The sequence below is a fragment of the Delphinus delphis genome, chromosome 3, assembly GCF_949987515.2.
Source record: "Delphinus delphis chromosome 3, mDelDel1.2, whole genome shotgun sequence".
Lineage (NCBI taxonomy): Eukaryota > Metazoa > Chordata > Mammalia > Artiodactyla > Delphinidae > Delphinus > Delphinus delphis.
The window spans coordinates 2,875,865-2,896,662 of NC_082685.1; the positions used below are offsets into that span (position 1 = coordinate 2,875,865).

A 20,798-nucleotide genomic window follows, 5' to 3' on the forward strand; every position below is an offset into this window, starting at 1 on the left:
TGGGATTTGGAGCCCGGAGGTTTGGCTCCAGGACAGCGCGGGAAACTGAGCGGGAGACTACAGCTCCCGCCATGCCGCGCGCGGCGCCGGCCGGACTACAAGTTCCAGGCTGCCCCGCGGCGGCGGCGGCGGCGGGCTGCGGGCGCCATCTTGGTCGGCGGGTCGGATTGAATGAGCCCGCCGAGCCGCGGCCGCCGTTCCGAGCCGCGCGGACCCCGAGCCGCCGCCGCCGCCGCCTCCGCCGCCGCAGCCGCCATGGCCACACCGCCGCCCGGCCGCGCGGGCGGGCCCGCCACGCCGCTGTCGCCCACGCGCCTGTCGCGGCTGCAGGAGAAGGAGGAGCTGCGCGAGCTCAATGACCGCTTGGCGCACTACATCGACCGCGTCCGCGCGCTCGAGCTGGAGAACGACCGGCTCCAGCTCAAGATTTCCGAGCGGGAGGAGGTGACCACGCGCGAGGTGGGCGCTGCGCCGGGGGCTCTCGCTGGGGCGGGCTGGGCTCTCAAGGTCCCCGGGGGGCTTCGGGGACGCCCCTGCGAGAGGGGGAGACTGGGGCGGGCCCTGCCCACCGAGGCGTCCCCAGGGGGCTTCGGGGGCCCCGGCGAGGGTCGCACGCTTGGTTGGGCCCCGGCCTGTGAGTGTCCCCGGCAGGTTTCGGGGACCCCTCCAGTGCGAGAGGTGGAGACTGTTTCCTGCCCCGCCCATCGAGGAGTGTGGGGAGATCTCGGGGTCCCTCGAGTGAGGGGTGCACGCCGGGGCGGGCTTCTGTCTCTGAGAGTCCCCGGGGAGGTTCGGGGGGCCTGAGTGAGGGGTAGAGGCCAGAACGGACGCTCACGAGGGATTCCCCGGGGGTTTCTACCCCCCCTCCCCGTACGAGAGGTGGAGACTGGCGCCGGCCCCGCCCCCCGAGTGATCCCCTGAGAAACGTGCAGACTAGGGCGAGTCCCGTCCTCTGGTGGGTCCCCAGGGTATCTGGGGGGCCCCGAGTGAGAGTGCACCCTGGAGCAGGTCCCCACCCACCGGGGGTCTCCTGGGTGTTTCACGGATCCCATGAGTCTGGGGCTGACCAGTCCCCTGAGGGGGGTTGACCTGAGTGAGGGGTGCAGACTGGGCAGGTCCCCTCCTCTGAGGGATCCCCAGGGGACCTTGGGGGTGTTGTGCCTGGGGAAGTGAAGGGGGGGCCTGCCTGGGCAGGGGGAGATGGGGCAGGCTCTGCCCACCAAGGGATTCGGGGAGTTCTAGGGGGCCCCTGAGTGATGGGGTGTGAGCCAGGGTGGACCCCACCCCTAAGGGAGTTGTGGGGAGTCTTGAGGGATGTGTCTGGGTGTTCGGGTGTCCTAGGAGAAAACGGGGGAGGTTCTCGGGTCTCTGGGGAGACTGGGAGGCTCAGACCCTCTGAGGGGGTCCTGAGGAGGGGTGGGGGGTCTCAGGGGGGTCTCTGGGGTGAGTCAGTGGTCTCAGTTCTCCTTGGAACTTTGCAGGGGTCCTGTAATGAATCCTGGGGAGTTCGGTGATTGGGGTGGGGTTAGGCAGGAGGTTCGGTCTTTTACCGGGGCCTGGGGTGGGCGGGGGTCAGAGGGGGGGAATCTGATGTCTCCCAGGTCCCATGGGAAATTTGGGAGGCCCTTAGTTGGGCCCTGGGACCCCTTGGCTGGTTAGCAGGAGCCTAGTAGTCTGGTAGCCCCTGCCCCGTCCTGGGGGAATGTGAGGGGAGGGGGAGGCATGAGTTCTAGGGGAACCAGCGGGAAGTTTTGGTGCAGACTGAGGGAGAAGGGGCTGGACAAGCCCTGTCCCCTAAGGGGATGTGAGGGCTGGTGTCTGGGGGTCCTGGGTGGGGTGTGTCCGGACTGGCTGCCAACCTAGTGCCCTCCTTTTCTCCCAGTGGCGCCCCCCCCAACCCCAGGGCAGGTCCTCAGAATAAGGGGGAGGGATGCCCGCCATGTGGTTCCCCTGTGGGCCCCGTGCAAGAGTCATGGTCTGAAGTTGGCACTTAGCGCTCTGAGCCTTGGCCTCCCACTCCGGAGAATGGGCCCAGTGACTGACTTCTGGGAGGAGAGCCTCAGGGGGCTGGGGAGGTGGGGGGGTCATTTCTGGGAGCCACGTACCCTCTGTGATCTTGGGCAAATCACTTAACTTCTCTGGGCTCAGTGCCTCTTCTGTAAATTGGAAATAATAATAAATACCTACTTTGGGGGCTTGTTTGTGGGGCCACAATGAGTTCACATTTGTTTTGTAGAATAAAAGCGATGAAGTGAAGGATCCCGTGGGTTCTGTTGTCCCTGTGATGGTCTCTAGGGTAGGGATGGTCCCAGAAGGTGTGGCTTGGGCATCCAGGGGGGTAGAAGCTTGGTGGCTGGTGGGGCTGTATCAGGTTGCCTGAGATTGGATTAAGGCTCGGGATCCAAACCTGCTTTTAATTTGTGACCTTGGGCAGGTCACTCAGCCTCCCAGAGCCTTGGTTTTGTTGTCTGTGCAATGGGGCTGGAGTGGTCCGACTCAGAGCGCGGCCACCTGCTTCAGCAGTACGTGCACATCGTCGGGATGCAGGCCCAGGTCCCCCCTGCCAGGCTGGTCAGCGCCCGGGATCATTCCCCCCAGCCTCTTGTCCCACCTGCGGGCTGAACCACCGTGCTGACCTTTGGGGGTGGCAGCCTAGTGGGCCTGATGGACGTGGGGTGCTGGACCCCGCTGGATGGATGTTGTGCTCGAGAGTGCATGCAGGGGCAGGGCCTGGGGAACTGGATGTGTCTGGGCAGCTGCCGAGGCTGGTTGGGATGCAGGGGAGCCCAGCCCCACGGTGAGCATCCCCCAGGGCTGTGCTCAAGATACGGGGCCACCCAGGTGACAGGAGTGTTTGCAGCGGGAGTGGGGAGTTCCCACTAGCTTGCTGTCCTAGAGCTTGGGGGTGAGATGACAAATGCCTCTCTCAGCTGGACAGTGGAGAGAGCCGGTAACCTGCTGGAGCAAGAGGTGGTGTGGTCATGTGGGTGGCGCGAGTGACCTGCAAGTGGCCTGGGTTACGGAGGGGCGGGGCTTGATGGGCGGGCCAGGCAGGTTCAGGGAGCCGCCAGGGCTCAGGCTGGAGCGGGCGGGATGAGGCACGGAGGGCGTGGGGGGCGTGGTGTGTCAGGCCTCCCAGAGGGCACTTTACCTGTTCCGCAGCTCCTCACCTGGAAGGAATCTGCCCCCAGGGGACACTGGGTGATGGCTTGGGACATCTGTGGTTGTCACACTTGGGGGGGGGGCAGGGATGCTGCTCCACACCCCGCAGAGCCCAGGAGGGTCCCCCACAGAGGATGATCTGGCCCCAAATGCCATTAGTGTCAAGGCTGAGAAGCCACTTAAGGAATCCTGTGATGATGCAGTTTAAAATGTTGTGAGCACACTGTGTGCTTGTAATCAATGCGAAGGGTCCAGGGGCACAAGGTAAAAAGTCAGATTCCCATCCACGAGCCTGGGCTGGCCGCTTGTAGACTCTGGCCTTTCCCATCGGAGGTCAGATGATGCATCTTCTGGCCGGGTGAGCGGTAATGGGGCGAATGCCACGTGCAGATGTCACTGGAGGGTTTCTGGGAGGCTGGGGGCTGGCCAGATTTCTGTTTGAGAAGGATCATGGGTGCTGAGGGGGCAGGAGTGGGCCAGGGAGGGAGGGGGGTTCTCCAGGGAGCCTCCGCATCGGATGTTGAGTTCCTCTGGGCTTCGCTTTCTTCCCCCTTGCTGCCCAGGTGTCCCATTGCTGCGGGGGTCGGAGGGTGCTCCCCAGGTGGACCCCGGGAGCAAGAGCTGAGCTGGGCTCTGGGAGTTTGGGGAGGGCCGGTGTTTGGCTGTGGTTCTCAATCCCTGGGACGCAGGCGGGTCCTCACAGGGTAAGTCTGGGGCCCCAGGAAAAGACCACGTCGGGTGACGCGAGCCCTGCTGCTCCACGGCTGCACACTTGCTGGGATTCCTCAAGCTCGGCGATCGTTCCGCACCAGCCGGAAAAGACAGAACTAAAGGCCCAAGCTGTGCCCGGGGCTCCCACAGGACTGTCCCAAGTGTCACAGTGCAGGGAGGCACAGGCCTGCCCGGAGAACCCCTGTTCACTGGTTGAAAGAGGCTTTGTGACATTGGCCATCTGCGCGTCCTCCTCTAGATAGAATTTTCTCCATCGTCCCAGTGCTGTCGATTGCGTTCGGCAGATGTTTTCTGGAAAGGGCTGGAGTTGTTCTCAGCTTTGTGGGCTGATGGTTTCAGGCTTGAGCACTCAGCTCGGCCTTTGTGGTGGGGAAGCTGCCCCGGGCAGTACATGGAGGAATGCTCAGATTGCCTGACAATAAAGCTTTATGTATACACACTGAAATGTGCACTTCATATGGGTGCCTGTGTCATGAGATACCTTTTTCTTTTTTTTCACCCAGCCAATTTGAAAACATAAAAACCATTTTAGTCCCACAGGCTGGACAAAAACAGCTGGTGGGCTGGAATTTTGGCGCCTGGGCCTGAGTTTGCAGTCCTGGCTGTAGAGGATTGCCTTACTAAGACACACAGATGGGTGTGCACATGCGCGCCCAAAACGCTGTGAGAACCGAGCACAGACACATCTCGGGTCATTGCGCTGCACAGACACTGCCTTTTTACAAATTGAAGGTCTGTGGCAACACTGCCTTGGGCAAGTCTGTTCCCTTCAGGTCTCTGTGTCACGTTTTGATCTTTCTCCAGATATTTCCAGTTTCTTCATTTGTGTTATTTGTTATGGTGATCTGTGATCAGTGACCTTTGATGTTACTACTGCAAAAAGATTACAACTTGCTGAGGCTCAGGTGACAGCATTTTTTAGCAATAAAGTATTTTTATTTTTTTAATTTAAAAAATTAAAAAAAATTTTTTATTTATATATTTTTTTGGCTGTGTTGGGTCTTCGTTGCTGCGCACAGGCTTTCTCTAGTTGCAGCGAGCAGGGGCTACTCTTCGCTGCAGTGTGTGGGCTTCTTGCTGCGGTGGCTTCTCTTGTTGCGGAGCACGGGCTCTAGGCGCGCGGGCTTCAGTAGTTGTGGCTCACAGGTTTAGTTGCTCCACGGCATGTGGGATCTTCCTGGCCCAGGGATCAAACCCATGTCCCTGCATTGGCAGGTGGATTCTTATCCACTGCGCCACTAGGGAAGTCCTAATAGGGTATTTTTAAATAAGGGCTGTGCATTGTTTTTTTTGCCACAAGGCTATTGCACAGTCAATAGACTGCAGGATAGTGTGAGCATAAATTTTTTTTTTTAGCTGAGCCATGCGGCTTGTGGGATAAAGATCCATTCCCAGGGATCAAACCCACGTCCTTGGCAGTGAAAGTGCAGAGTCCTAACCACTGAACCGCCAGGGAATTCCCTGGGCATAACTTTTTTTTAAAAAAAATTTATTTATTTATTTGGTTGTGCCGGGTCTTAGTTGCAGCAGGCAGGCTCCTTAGTTGCAGCTTGCCTGCTCCTTAGTTGTGGCATGTCGGTTCTTTAGTTGCGGCAGGCGGGCTCCTTAGTTGTGGCATATGAACTCTTAGTTGCAACATACATGTGGGATCTGGTTCCCTGACCAGGGATCAAACCTGGGCCCCCTGCATTGGGAGCACAGTCTTAACCACTGTGCCACCAGGGAAGTCCTTTTGTGTATAACTTTTATATCTACTGGGAAACCAAACAATTCGTATGACTCGCTTTATTGTGATACTCGCTTTATTGCAGGGGTCTGGAATGGGACCCTCTGTGTCCCTGAGGTCTGCCTGCTCTTTAACAAGACCCCCGAGAGTCACCCAAGATGGCCTAGGACAAGTGAGGCCCTCGCCTTGGGCACGGAGTCTAGTGGGACGCCCACGTTCTCGCTCACAGAGATGAACGCACGATGTATTTTGAATTGCTTGAGCTTACTTCTTTTTTTTAAAAATTAATTAATTAATTATTTTTGGCTGTGTTGGGTCTTCGTTTCTGTGCGAGAACTTTCTCTAGTTGCGGCGAGCGGGGGCCACTCCTCATCGCAGTACGCAGGCCTCTCACTGTCGCGGCCTCTCCCGTTGCGGAGCACAGGCTCCAGACGCGCAGGCTCAGTAGTTGTGACGCACGGGCTTCGTCGCTCCGCGGCATGTGGGATCTTCCCGGACCAGGGCTTGAACCCCTGTCCCCTGCATTGGCAGGCAGATTCCTAACCACTGCGCCACCAGGGAAGCCCCTCGAGCTTACTTCTTGGGTCAGTGTTAGGTGTATAGACAAAGGTTGAGGGCGGTACTGGGTGCCCATCAGCATCTCACGTCAGTGTGTCTCACAGCTTGCTCTCCGACAGTGCTGCATCACTTTAGCTTTGCTCAGATCTCCTGAGCTGACCCACCATCCTCTCTGCCCCAGGACCCCTCAGGACCCCTGTGACATCCAGGTCTCCCATCTCCTGGGCCCCTGTGGGATGTGCTGGTTCCCCACCTTTCCTGGTTCCTGGGGCCCTGGCAGCTGTGAGGTGGGGACAGGAGTGTCCCCATTGGGGTTCATCTGGTGTTTTCTCATGGGCAGGCCGGGTTAGGGGTGTGAGTGGTACCTTTTTTTTTTTTTGGCCGCCCCGCGTGGTACATGGAACTTCCCCAACCAGGGATCGAACCCACACCCACTGCAGTAGAAGCACAGAGTCCTAACCGCTGGACCACCAGGGAAGTCCCCATGAGTGGTATCTTAATGGGATATTTCAAAAGTCGAAATTAATGCTGACGTCCACTGTGGATAAGCATCAGGCGTACAGGCAGGATCTCGTGCTGGGTTTCCTGCCCCCTGAGCCCCAACAGTTTGTTCTGATCTCACCTTGATGTTCTGTCGTGTTGGTCCATCTGCGCCCCTCGTGCCATGAGGGGAGGCTGGAGAGACAGGTCCCCAGTAGGAACCCAGCCTGTGGGGCCGGAGAGCTTGTCTGAGATCCCTGTCTAGGTGCCAGGCCCTCCACTGGGGTTAGGAAAGTTCTGGAAGGTGACTGGATGGGCGGGGAGAGAGGGCAGAGACACATGCCCTGCATGTCCTCCTCTCGGAATTGCCCCCAGCGGACTGCTCTGCCCCGTACCTTGACAGGTCAGGAGAGGGCAGTGTGCTGTCCTGTGCCTCAGCTTCCCCATTTGTGAAATGGGGCTAAGAGCCCATACCCCCCCTACCTGTGGGATGAAATGACCAGGAGTGCTGGATTGAGGTGGGAGAGCCAGGCCCCAGCCGGAGAGGGTGGGAGTCTGAGATCAGACTGGCTATTAAATCCCACCTCTTCTGGATTTGTTCTGACCTGCCTGGGACATTCCGGTTTGAACCCTCAAAAATCCCACATCCTGGAATCCCCTCGGTCCCAGGCAAACGGGGATGGTGGTCACCCAACAAAGTGGCAGGTCCTTGGCAGCTCCCCTGAGCCTCGTCAGCTCAGGGGCCTTTCCTGTGCAAGGGAGGGGAGTGACCCTCCCAGGCCTTAAGTTGACCTCTGACCCCTGGCACAGACACTCACTGCTCTGTTGTAGTTTTGTGGGAAATGGTGCCACTTTCAAAGCCAGCTGCCTTGTCACCCTCTGCCTTCTGTGTCAGCCCCCAAAAGTGTTTTAACCACTTTATTGAGGTATAATTCCCGTCTCATGCAGTTCACCCAGTTAAACTCTGCTCTAAGTTCAGGAGTGGTTAATATATTTAGAGCTGTGCAGCCATCTCCCCAAAGGAAACCCCTTCTTGGGGAGGGGCAAGATAGGGTAGGGGATTAAGAGGAACAGACCGTTATGTATGAAGTAAATAAGCTACAAGGATATATTGTACAACACAGGGAGTATAGTCAATATTTTTTAGTAACTATGAATAGAGTATAACCCTTAAAAATTGCGAATCACTGTCATATACCTGAAACTTATATAATATCGTACATCAACTATATCTCAAAAAAAACATAACAAAACAGAATTGCACTAAAAAAAAAAAAAAAAGGAGCCCCGGCCCCATTAGTGGTCACCCCCTCACCCTCATCCAGTCGCTTGACATGAACCCACTGTCTGTCCCTGGGGATTTGCCTGTTCTGGACGTTTCCCATCGATGGAATCACACACCGTGTGTCCTCCTGTGTCTGGCTTCTCTCACTGAGCATCGTGTTCTCAGGGTCTGTCCACGTTGGAGTGAGTGTCAGGGCGTCACCCTTTCTCACAACTGAGTGGTGCTCCCATGTGTGGAGGGACCACATTCTGTTTATCTGTCATCTGCTGATGGGCATTTGGGTTGTTCCCACATTGGGGCCATGAGGAGTGATGGGGCTGTGAACGCATGCGCCTGGGTCTTGTGTAAGATGTGTGTTATTTCTCCCGGGTAGATTCCTGGGGGTGGAATTGCTGGGTTGGTGGTTGCTCTGTTTGTCCATCTGAGGAAATGCCAGATTGTCTGCCGTGGTGGCTGTACCGTTTTAATTCCCTGGCCGTGCGTGGAGGTGCCGATTCCTCCCTAACCTCACCAGCACTTGTTATCGACTGTCATTTCCACGGTAGCCATCCTCGTGGGGAGGTGGTGTCTCACTGTCCTGTTGGTTCCAGATATTTGTAAACACGCTCACGGCCCTGTGCCCCTTGGCGCGGGGCAGGGAGGCTGATGGGAGACCTGAGGTGTGTGCCCAGCTGGCAGGTGCGACCTAGCGGCGGGCAGTGATGGGGACCAATGACCTGGACAGGCTGGTGTGGCCCGGGGCAGGTGGGGCAGTGTCGGGGTGAGCGGGAGCCGTGTTGGTGGGGAAGGGTGGGCTTCACCTCGACCTGGCTGTCCCCCCAGGTGAGCGGCATCAAGACACTGTATGAGGCGGAGCTGGCTGATGCCCGCCGGGTGCTGGACGAGACGGCCCGGGACCGAGCCCGGCTGCAGATCGAAACTGGGAAGCTGAGGGCCGACCTGGAGGAAGCCAACAAGAGGTGGGGCTGCAGCCGGCACGATGTCACCTGATTCTGGGGCGCACAGGGGCCCGTGGCAGGGGTTGTCGCCCTGTGCGAGGTGGCGGCTCCCGTCTGAGCGGGGCCCCCGGCTCGGGCAGCCCTCCTGGGAGCGGGCCGTGTGGGTTCTGGGGGCCGCTGGGTGGGTGGGTGCGGCCTCTGTGGCCTGGCCCTCTGGCCGCCCCGTCTAGAGCCTTTATCCCCCAATATAATTTGGCCCCAGGAAGAGTTAAAACCCAGCAGCTCTCCTAGGACTGAATCCCTGGTAGCTGGTAGCCCTGTGCCTTTCCCCTTCCCCAGAGGAGGGGTGCCCCAGGTCACAGAGCCCAGCCGGGGAAGCCGGGGGCGGCGGGTGACCTTCTCTTCCCGTTCTTGAGCACCGTCTCCCACCTGCTCCCGAGTAGAAGGCTCAGGAAATTTGGAGGACAAGGCGGTGCTGGTGGTGATGGTAGCAGAAGGAATAAAGTGATGTAAACTCGTGGAGTGTTTAGATAAAGGACTCCGTGAGGGACACCAGATCTCCTCCCTGCTGACGGCGACCCCAGCAGGTCCTGGCTGGCATCAACTCCGGTTAGAGGGGAAGCCGAGGATGAGGTGTGGGGAGGAGTCATCCATGGTCCCTTGGCGTGGCAGGGACCAGGACTGAGGCCTGGACCCGGGCTCCAGTCCCCATTCATAGTCCCAGCAGCAGCTGACTGCCACCTTCACGTTTGCAGGGTTCTTTTTCATTTTTTTCTAATTAGTAGACTTCTAAATTATTATTGATAGAGATTTTTTTTGTTTTTGTTTTTGAACAGTTTTAGGTTTACAGGAAAATGAGTGGAAAGTACAGGTTTCCCCAAATCCCTCTCCAGGGTCCCCGATGATGACCACCTTGCAGTAATGGGTGTGCCGCCTTGTCACGATTGAAGAGCCAATTTTTTTTTTTTTTTTTTGCTGTACGCGGGCCTCTCACTGTTGTGGTCTCTCCCGTTGCGGAGCACAGGCTCTGGACGTGCAGGCTCAGCGGCCATGGTTCACAGGCCAGCCACTCCACGACATGTGGGATCTTCCCGGACCGGGGCGCGAACCCGTGTCCCCTGCATTGGCAGGTGGACTCTCAACCACTGCGCCACCAGGGAAGCCCGAAGAGCCAATATTAATACATTCTTCTTAGCTGAAGTCTGTAGTTGACATAGGGGTTCTCCGTTGGTGTCCTGCAGTCTCTGGGTTTGGGCAAATGTACACTGACACGCGTCCACCATCACAGTATCACACAGAGTAGTTTCACTGCCCTGAAAATCCCCTGTGCTCCTCTGACTCATGCTTTCTCCCAACCCCTGGAAACCAAGGATCCTTTTTTTTTTTCCCAAGGATCCTTTTACTGTCCCCACATAGCTCTGCCTTTTCCAGAATGTCCTGGAGTTAGAATCACTGTGTGTTGCCTTCTCAGACTGTCTTCTGTCACTTGGTGATGTGTTTCTGGTTCCTCCGTGGAAGAGAACAGAGAGCCCAGAGACAGACCCGCACAGTATAGTCACCTGGTCTTTGATGAGCAGCAAAGGCAATCTGTATACTTTTAAAACAGCCAGGTAAACTGGATATCCCCTCAATTTATTACTTTTTTTTTTTTTCCCTTTTGGCTACACCTCCCGGCTTGCGGGATCTTGGTTCCCCGACCAAGGATTGAACCCACGCCCTCGGCAGTGAAAGCGCGGAGTCCTAACCACTGGACCACTAGGGAATTCCTAATTTATTACATTTTTTAATTAAAAAGGGACTTGAGCTTCTTGGAGAAGATTAGGAGAATTCTGGAATTCCCCCGGCCCCTCTCAGGCCCTGAACCTCCCAGACACCTTTAACCTGCGTGTTGCTCCTTGTCTGGGCCGAGAGGTCACGTTTCTTTCTGCTTATCAGAGTCATAGATACTCCCTGGCGAGAAAGCAGATAATGCATTTAATTTCAAGAGAAAAATGAAAGTCTCCATGAGCCTCTGCCCAGACAGAATCTCCGAGGCCAACCTGGTGCATTTCTTTTCCACCTTTTTAAATTTAAACTCAAGGTGGACGCCGTCAGACAACACAAGGCTTTCCTGACCTCGAGCCTGGTCATCGATGGCACCTGTGTCGTGATGCCGTCCCAGCCCCTCGGCCGTGTTCCAGGCTCCTGCGACAGCTTAGGGTAGCAGCTGTGTCCGCCGTTGGGCACCCGGGCTGGTGGCTTTTGCTTTGGCCCCTGCTCTGGGAGGAAAGCTTCCCGGGCTGTGGGCACTCACATCCACAGGTGCTTTGCCCAACAGCCTCGCTTCCTGCTCTTCGGCTCGCAGCCCTCACAGACAGGTGTGGGTGGCACGTGACAGCGAGCAAGGTGAACCTCCTGACAGGTTACAGCACTGCTTTTCTTTTCCTACCAAATATATCGCGAAAACTGTGATGATGGAAACGCAGGTGGTCAAGTGGAGGACTGACAGGCCGGGTGCTCCTGCCTAATCCTCCCGGAATTAGGGCTCCAGGGGAGGAATCTGCTTTCGCGCCTGGAAGCTGTTAAGAAGCAGGCACGTAAGCCAGTGAGGGCTGCTGGCACCCCTGCTTTCTGGACCATTCTGTGTTGTTCTGCAGAGCCCTAGCATGGGGTGAAGACGTCTAGAAATCTGTCACGTTTCCTGATCCCTCTGCTGCTGTCGCCCTCGCCTTGTGGCTGACCTTGACCTGCCTGCGCGCCTCACCTCACTGCTCTGCACTCTGCTCTGCCCGACGCCCCGATCCTGCCAAAGACGAGGCCCAGCCCCTGGCTTCACGGCTCCGGCTCAAGGGCCACGCCCAGCAGCTCCTGCCCCGCACACACCCGTCCCCTCCTGCTTCATCCAGCCTCGGACCGCGCCGGTCTCGGCTGAGGGCAGCACGTTGCACTGCTGTCTGCACCTATGAGAAAGTTCTCCACGGAGACAGGGGTGTTGGCAGATGTATCTCTAGTGTGAGGACGGTCTTTTCATGAAGCTGGTCTTCAGGAATGATGTGTCAGATGGTTCTAGTTTCCCCAAACCCTCCAGGGATGTGGGGTTTGCAGCCCCACGCCGTGAGTGGAAGAACCGGGACTGTGTGGCTTAAGCTCAGGAATGTGGGCTGCAAGCCCCCAGACCCTCATAGAGGCCATCGTGCAACACCCGCACAGAGCTCCTGTGAGGACGGGGTCGGCCTGGAGGCCGAAGTCACCGGACTTTATGCCCCGTCCCCTCGAACTGGTGTGGTGTTGCCAGTGGTTGTCACCCAGGGTGGTCCGGCCCCCAGGGGACACCGGGCATGGTCCTGGGGACGTCTGTGGTTGTCAGGACCAGGGAAGGGGGTGGGCTGCCAGGGCTGCTGCTCCACCTCTTGCAGTGCCCACTGGGAGAGACCCTGGCTGTCCCCCCTGCTGCCAGGCAGTTTCAGTTCCTTGGTGGGGAAGTGGGCAAGCTGTCAACCCCAAGGAGATTTAGAGCAGCGTTCAGAAATGTTCCCCCTTTTTTAAGAGTTGTGTGTTAGAAAAGTCTGTTTGGCATCTTAAATATTTCATGTTGGAGATAATTGTCTGTTAGAAGCTGGGCAAGCCCGCCTAAAATAGCTTAAGTTTACAAATGAGATCGACTTTTCAAAGACCGAGGTTTTTTGGTTTTTTTTTTTGCGGTACACGGGCCTCTCACTGTTGTGGCCTCTCCCGTTGTGGAGCACAGGCTCCGGACGCGCAGGCTCAGCGGCCATGGCTCACAGGCCCAGCCACTCTGCGGCATGTGGGATCTTCCCGGACCGGGGCACGAACCTGTGTCCCCTGCATCGGCAGGCGGACTCTCAACCACTGCGCCACCAGGGAAGCCCCAGGCCGAGGTTTTAATTTGTTACTTTAATAAATTATACACAGGGAATTCCCTGGTCGTCCAGTGGTTAGGACTTGACACTTTCACTGTCAAGGGTGCGGGTTCGATCCCTGGTCAGGGAACTAAGATCCTGCAAGTCGCACGGCGTGGCCAAAAAAAAAAAAAAGTAAATAAATAATACATTAAAAAAAAAATCAGAGTTCTCCTCTAAATGACCCTTCCTGTGCCCAAAAGTCTTGGAAAAGGACATGAAAACCCACGTCTTGAGGGTTATTTTGAGCGGCTGGCGGGGTCCCCCTGATACAGAGTGTGTTTGAAGATGGGGCACCTTTGGTGCCAAGAGGTGAGGCCGTGCTACTGAGAGGGATGCTAGGTCGGGACCCGGGGCCCAGAGGCAGACGTGAAGTTGGTCTTGGGCATCGGGGCTGCCTGCTAACTTCTGCCCCTGACTTTCAGCGCAAAGAAGAGGGAGGGCGAGCTGACGGTGGCCCAGGGCCGCGTCAAGGACCTGGAGTCCGTGTTCCACCAGAGTGAGGCAGAGCTGGCCGCTGCTCTCAGCGACAAGCGCGCCCTGGAGAACGACGTGGTGGAGCTGAGGGCCCAGCTGGCCAAGGTAGCTGTGGGTGGGCTACAGGCCCCCAAGGACCGCCTGCTGAGGCAGACAGCATCACCAGCTGCTTGTCCCACGTCTTCAGGCGGAGGATGGGCACGCAGTGGCCAAAAAGCAGCTGGAGAAGGAGACGCTGATGCGCGTGGACCTGGAGAACCGCTGCCAGAGCCTGCAGGAGGAGCTGGCCTTCCGCAAGGACGTCTTTGAGGAGGTGGGGCCCCACCCGGCGGAACCGGGGTGCTCCCTCCTTCCCACGTCACCCTGATGCCCACCTCTGTCGTCACGTGGCCGTCACTCTCTGTCTCTCCCCTGCTCATCTGTGTCTTCCGAGGACACTCGTCCTCAGACTTAGGGCCACCCCGATAATCCAGGATGGTCTTGAGACCCTTAATCACATCTGCAAAGACCCTTTGTCCAGGAAGGTCACACTCACAGGTTCTGGGGACCAGGACATGGGCACACCTTTTGGGAGGGCCGCAATTCAGTCCCCTGCAGACCCTCCCCCGCCTCCTCATCGCTGGGCCTCGGGGCTCCCTGGGCCCTCCCACCTCATCACAGCCCATTGTGCTGTCGTGGTGCAGAACAGAACCCTGGGGGCTGGGCCACTTCCCACGCTCACTGCTCTGGAAGAGTGCTGGCGGGAAGGGTGCCCATGCAGCCACAGAGCGGCTTCCAGCTCCAGCCAGGCCCCGCTCTAGCCAGAGCGGCCAGGGGCGCCAAGAAGAAGCTCACATCTGTCAGGGATCCCGTGAGGAGGCCACGTGGGGGGGGGGGGGGCGGGGGGGAGGGTCCCTGAGGCGGGCCTGGGGGCGGGGTGGGCATTCTGCTGAGGGTCCACCACACTCCTTTGTAAATGCTTGGCTTTCTTTAGAAACAATTCCTATTGTTCCACAAACCGGTACCAGAGATGAGTGACTGAGGTCTGTGGAGTGAGCTTCGTCTGAGGCCCTGAGCTCTGGGGCTGCCCCCTCTGCCCTTGACTCCACTGCTGTCTGGTCAACTCCTGGCACATGTGGCTGGGGCATCTGTCAGCTGGTCACTGTCTCGACCCACTGCTGTCCTGTCTCGGACCTCAGACACCCGGGATGGGCTCCATCAGGAATCTTTTTTTTAATAACAGCTTTATTGAAACATTCCCATACCAGAAATCTTTCAAAGTTTACAATTTAGACTGGATTTTTAGTCCATTCACAGAACTGTGCAGCCATCACTGCTTAATTCCAGAACATTCTGTCACCCCCCAAAAGAAACTGTACCCGTTACCATTAGCGTTCCAGTTTTTTTTAATATAACAAAACTGTTTTAAAGTATACAATTAATTTAATGAAATTTAGCACATTCACAGTATTGTGTAACCATCACCTCTAATTCCAGAACATTCCATCACCCCAATAGAAGCCCCGTCCCCATCAGCAGTCACTGCATCCCCCTCCCCAGTCCTTGACAACCACGAACCCACTCTCTGTGTCTGTGGATCTGCCTGTTCTGGACGTTTCCGTCAGTGGAATCACACGCTGCGTGTCCTGTGTCTGGCTTCTCTCACTTCTCTCGTGTTCTCAGGGTCCATCCACGTTGTAGCGAGTGTCAGGGCTTCACCCCTTTTCATTACTGAGTGTTGCTCCCATGTGTGGAGGGGCACGTGTGTTGATTGGCCGTCAGCTGGGAGACCGCTGGGCAGCCGCTCTTCAGTGGTGAACCGTGTCCTCAGTCCAGCCCCTGGTGGGTCCAGGACGCTGGTGAGCAGGCCTGGGCGGTGAGCGCGCGGCTGTGTCCCCAGGAGGTGCGGGAGACGCGACGGCGACACGAGCGGCGCCTGGTGGAGGTGGACAGCAGCCGGCAGCAGGAGTATGACTTCAAGATGGCCCAGGCACTGGAGGAGCTGCGGGCGCAGCACGATGAGCAAGTGCGGCTGTACCGCCTGGAGCTGGAGCAGACCTACCAGGCCAAGGTGCGCGTGTGCCCCGCCCTGCCCCGCCCAGCGCCGCGTCCAGCCCCGCCCAGCCCCACCCAGCCCCGCGCGGGCTTTCCCGGGCTCTCACGCACTCTCGTGTCCCCGCAGCTGGACAACGCCAAGCTGAGCTCCGACCAGAACGACAAGGCCGCCAGCGCCGCTCGGGAGGAGCTTAAGGAGGCCCGCATGCGGGTTGAGTCCCTCAGCTACCAGCTCTCCGGCCTCCAGAAGCAGGTGACTGGCCAGAGCCCCCTGACCCCTCCTCAGGCCCCGTCCCGTCGTCCCTACCGCTGTCGTCGGTGCGGGGAAGAGGCCCGGAGGTGGCCGGGCTTCCCCCTGTGACGCGCGTGGACCCTGCCCCAGGCGAATGCGGCCGAGGACCGGATCCGGGAGCTGGAGGAGACCGTGGCCGGGGAGCGGGACAAGTTCCGTAAGATGCTGGACGCCAAGGAGCGGGAGATGACGGAGATGCGGGACGTGATGCAGCAGCAGCTGAACGAGTACCAGGAGCTGCTGGACGTCAAGCTGGCCCTGGACATGGAGATCAGCGCCTACCGCAAGCTCCTGGAGGGCGAGGAGGAGAGGTGGGCGCGGCGCGGCGGGGGTGGGGGTGAGGCGAGCGTGTTGTCCCGGGCCGGGCGGGTTGAGTCACCAGGCACCCCGCGACCCCGCCCCCCAGGCTGAAGCTGTCCCCCAGCCCGTCATCGCGCATCACCATCTCGCGGGCCACATCGAGCAGCAGCGGCAGCAGCGTGTCCGTGTCCGGGCGCCTGGGCCGCAGCAAGCGGAAGCGGCTGGAGGTGGAGGAGCCGCTGGGCACGGGCTCCAGCGGCACCGGCTCCAGCAGCAGCAGCTTCCGCCTGGCCCAGCAGGCCTCGGCCTCGGGCAGCATCAGCATCGAGGAGATCGACCTGGAGGGCAAGTTCGTGCAGCTGAAGAACAGCTCGGACAAGGTGAGGCCCCCACCCAGCCCGTGGGGAGCCCGCTGGGTCTTCTCGGAGACGTGGGCCAACGCCCGTCCCCTTTGCCAGGATCAGTCTCTGGGCAACTGGAGGATCAAGAGGCAGATCCTAGAAGGGGAGGAGATCGCCTACAAGTTCACGCCGAAGTATGTGCTGCGGGCCGGCCAGACGGTCACGGTAGGTGGCTGCGGAGAGGGAGCGGGCAGGATGTGAGGTGCGACTGGGATGCGGTGGGGGGACCGGGGTGCGGGGGGAGAGCATTACAGGGATGGAGCCCCGGCGCTGAGAACAGCAGCCTGCTGTCACAGATCACCTGTGTGCCAGTGTTTCTTCATCCGGGCTTCCCTGGAGCCCTTGGGAGGGCCTAAGTGATGTGCTGGGCGTCCATGGTGGAGGTGGGGCTGAGTCCAGGCTGTCTGGGCTGTCTGTCCAGGCACTGGTGAGACACATGACAGCCAATAGGCATGGACTCTAGGGCTTCCGATTCCAGCCTGGCCCGTTTGCCCTGGTCACTGTGAACCTCAGTCTCTTCTACCATACCCTGGTGACTGTCATCTCTAGCCAGGACCCAGTAGGGCCAGGAGGATTAAACACCCAGGGCATCGAGGGAGCCTGTGATAGAGGGCCGGCTGGTGGTACACGCCACTGGGACCGGAGCTGACATTAACCGGGAGGCCCTCCTGTGTCCCCAGGTATGGGCAGCTGGTGCAGGGGTGGCTCACAGCCCCCCATCAACGCTCGTGTGGAAGAGCCAGAACAGCTGGGGCACGGGCGAGAGCTTCCGGACCATCCTGGTCAATGCTGACGGGGAGGTGAGCACCTCCCTCTGCCTCGGTCCTGGCGTCCCTCCTGGGGCGGGGACTTGGCCAGCAGGGCACGTGAGCGCAGCTTGGGCCGGGTCCTGGGCATCCGAGCATCCTGACCACCTCGCCTGTGGGCTGGGCCCCCAGCACCTGGGGTGGCCGTCTGCAGCTGCTGTGTCGTCTTGCACAGGAAGTGGCCATGAGAACCGTGAAGCAGTCCTCGGTGGCGCGGGAGGCCGAGGACGGGGAGGAGGGCGAGGACGAGGCGGCCGAGTTTGGAGAGGAGGATCTTTTCCATCAGCAGGTAGAGGCTCCCAGGCGGCACGCGCACACTCGCACGTGCACACGCTTGTGGGCCCTGTTTACGTGGCTGCTCTGGGCACCTCCCAGGTCTCGCCCTGGCTCGGCCAGGCCGCAGAGCTCACAGCCAGAGGCAGGCCATGGAGCCAGCTGCCCTCGCCTCCCGGGCTTGCTTGTTGTGTGGACCTTAGGGTACTGGCCCGGGCACCCTGGGAGTGGGGTGTTCAAAGCCTGTTGCATCTCAAAGTGACTCTGGTGGAGCCCCGAGGGTTCTCAGCGAACCCCCTGTTACCACGTTTCCTCCAGAGTGGGGTGCTGGTGGCTTAATAATGGCTTTGGGGGGAAGGTGGGGAGCCAAGGAACCACACTGAATGAGATATAAGTGCAAGACCCTCCGGGGTCTGAAACAATTGTACCGTGTTCTGTAGCTCAGAACAGAGGTGAGGGAGACATGGAAGGTTCTGGAACAGGGACCATTGAGGCTGGGGTCATCTTGCTGGGAGCTGAGCTTCTCATGGTGGCTCAGGCCCTGCCCCGCTCCAGCCCCTCCTGAAGGGGGCTGGGGCCACCAGCCACCTTCCTGGCCTCCTCACTGGTGCCGTCCTTCCTTGCAGGGGGATCCGAGGACCACCTCTCGAGGCTGCCGCGTCATGTGAACCGAACATGCCTCGTCACACGTCTTTCTTTATCCAGGGCCACTGAAAACTATTTTTATATCGTTGGCTTCTTTAGTCCTTGGTACATTTCTAGAGAGTTTTTAAGTGAACTGCCAGAGCGTGGGGGTGGGTCTCTGCTGAACTTTCCTGTCGCTGGGTTTCCCTGGGCCCTTCATCACCACTGTCCAGAGTGTTAAGTGCCCCGTTCTCACCTTTCAGTTGAGTTTGGGGCCCAGGAGCCGAGTGGCTAGCGGGCTTTGGGCTGGGAGTCCAGGGGGCCCGTCCACCGCTTCGGTCTCAGCTGCAGCCTGGGGTCAGAGCGGGAGAGGAGGCCTGAGGTGGACAGAGCAGAACTGCACGTAGGAATCCAATAGTTGTTTGTTTTATTAAGCTTTTAAAAAAACCAGATTCAGAATCCAGGTTCTGACCTGGTGGGGGGAAGGGGCACCCTGTGGAAGTTTGGTGGCTCAGCCAGCCGAGCGCCCGAACAAGGGAATCGCAGGCTTTTGCCGTCAGGCCTGGGCTTGGGGTTTGTCACAGTTTCTGCTCTGCTCTCAGGAATGGGGTGCGTGGGGTCGGCCTCCTGGCTCCCTCTCTGGCCGCTGGAGCCTCACGCTTCTGGGGCTCTCTGCAGCTGAGTTCCTCACCTTACGGGGATCCGTTATAAGACTTGTCCTCAGGTAAGCCTTGAGGGGACAGGTGTGACGAATTCGGAAACAAATGCCTTGGGCTCCAGCACGATGTCCACCTGTAACCACCGCTTCCCACCCTCCCGTCGGAGGAGGGTGACTTCAGGGCGAGACGCTGGACTCCCCGTGCTCCGACTCCGTGCCTTGTGCACAGGGCACGCTGACTCACGTGTATTCTTGGGCATGTACTCATATCGCGGCTTCCTCTGTAACTTCTTGCTGAAATGGTGTTCCTGAGACAGACCTGCCCGGGCCAGTTGACCCCTACGGGATGGCTCCATGTCACGGTCCAGCTTCTGGCTGCCTGGCCGCCCCCTCCCTGCATCAGCTTACCTTCGACGCCTCTGCCACGTAGATACACAGAAGTTATTTTTTTAACGGATATTTATTTTTTTACATCGGTCAGTACACACATTGCCTGGATCCCACCTCAGGGGCTCATGTATGCCAGGGTCACCAGGACAGTCCCCCGAGGGGGTGGCATTGGGGCGCCTGTCTCTGTGGGCTCTGAGGCCCCAGACGGCAAACTTCTTTCAGTAAGCGCAGCTCAAGTCTTAAAAGACGCAATACTGAGCCATGGAGGTGGCCTGCCCCCACCCCAGGCCGAGAGCAGCCCGCCTGCCTCCTTTCCCTGGGAATCGATCATGGCGACGAGGGCCCGAGGCCTGAGCCCCAGGCCGGGAAGGTGCCAGTGGCCGACAAAACTAAGCTGCTTCTGAGTCTAGAATCCCCTGCAGACTCTGGCTTTAAGTCCGAGCACCTTTCCGTGGCCACCTGAGTCCCTGGACCGCGGGCTGTCTTCCTTCTCCCAGAAGTAGCAGGAGCTGAGGGAGCGTGAGGGTCTGGGGAGCCTGATGAGATGCTGGGAGGGTGGGGCTGGGTGGCACTCAAGCAAGTGGGAACTGCACTGGCTACATCCTTCAAGGTATTTTGAGAGTCTCTGGGGATCAGAGGTCTGTCCTGGAATTTGGGGTCTGAATTGCTGAAGCAGTTTTGCAGGCTGGGCTCGAGGACAGGAAGGAAGGGAGAGGGCCCCACCCTCCCTGCAGGCCCAGAGGTCCTGAAAAACAGCCCAAGGGCTGCCCTAGTGCCTGCAGAGCCCCCAGGCTCACTGGTAGGGGTTGTTCCCAGCAGATGAATTTTCTTGCCTGCTTGAGATCTTGGGTGGAGCCTGGAAGTGGCCCAGACAGGCGCTGGGATGCCCTTGGCTGGTGGGGGGAGGGTGCACTGGACTGGTGGCCACTTGTGGCTGGAGGCTGGTGACCGTCATTGGTAATCAAGTATTTGAAAACACGGAGCAGAGTCCAATGTTACAATGTCAGCCAGGGCCTGGGAAATCGAATTTGCATTTGTCCTTAAACATACTTAACATTAAGCCACTTAAAATGATGCAGAAGCGATTCGTTTTTCTAAGCCCCCGTCATGTGATGAGGAGCACCCTTCCGGAGAAAACCCACTCTTCCCAGCCCTGGGGAGGGACGGCCTCCGGGGATGTGGCCGGCAGGAATCAACCCCTGGGAGACACCAGTGCCTCCCCCCGTTCCCCGCCCGCGGTCTGGGCGCTCAGCTGTTGCCACAGCAGCCAAGCTCAGACTTGGGCTCGTTTTTACCCACACCGTCTACCCAGCAGTTCTATTTATATCAGTATATCCGAGCTGGGACTGACATTCCTCAAGGACATTAAAGCTACTGGAAAGGTCTTAATTCTGAGCCCGAAAGGGATCATCAGCACTACACGCTAGTGGGCTCGGTTTCAAGAACTCGGCTGTTTGGACACGTTTCAGAGATCTGTTGGTGGTTTTTACGATGCATGCCAAACGTGTGGTCTTTTGTTTTCTCCGATTTGTAATACACGTTTTATGACTGGAAACTTTTTTATACAACACTCCAATAAACATTTTGGTTTTAAATTCTCCCTCTGAGTCTACTCCCACGCCAGGCTGCTGAAGCAGGAGCCCCAGCCCCTAGTGAAGCGGGTGTCTTAGGATCCTACCCTCTGACCCCACGGCCCCCTAGTTTTCTGCATTCTTTTCCCACCTGATGCACTGCCACTCCGCAGTGCTTTTGGTCACGTGACG

At 58.3% G+C, this 20,798-nt stretch overlaps 1 protein-coding gene across 2 annotated transcripts; it reads left to right on the forward strand.

Moving 5' to 3' along the window:
• Positions 1-145: 145 nt before the first annotated feature.
• LMNB2 (lamin B2) lies at positions 146-20,624 on the forward strand. Of its 2 annotated transcripts, XM_060007326.1 has the most exons (12): positions 146-459; positions 8,766-8,902; positions 13,206-13,362; positions 13,445-13,570; positions 15,137-15,307; positions 15,419-15,544; positions 15,674-15,894; positions 15,990-16,263; positions 16,342-16,449; positions 16,965-17,084; positions 17,266-17,379; positions 17,990-20,624. In XM_060007326.1, exons 1-12 carry the CDS (start codon positions 172-174, stop codon positions 18,029-18,031), a joined length of 1,884 nt encoding a protein of 627 aa, XP_059863309.1. In that variant the 5' UTR covers positions 146-171; the 3' UTR covers positions 18,032-20,624. The 2 variants fall into 2 exon arrangements, with proteins under 2 accessions (XP_059863309.1, XP_059863308.1); XM_060007325.1 differs by having other exon boundaries at positions 15,990-16,449.
• Positions 20,625-20,798: the final 174 nt, after the last annotated feature.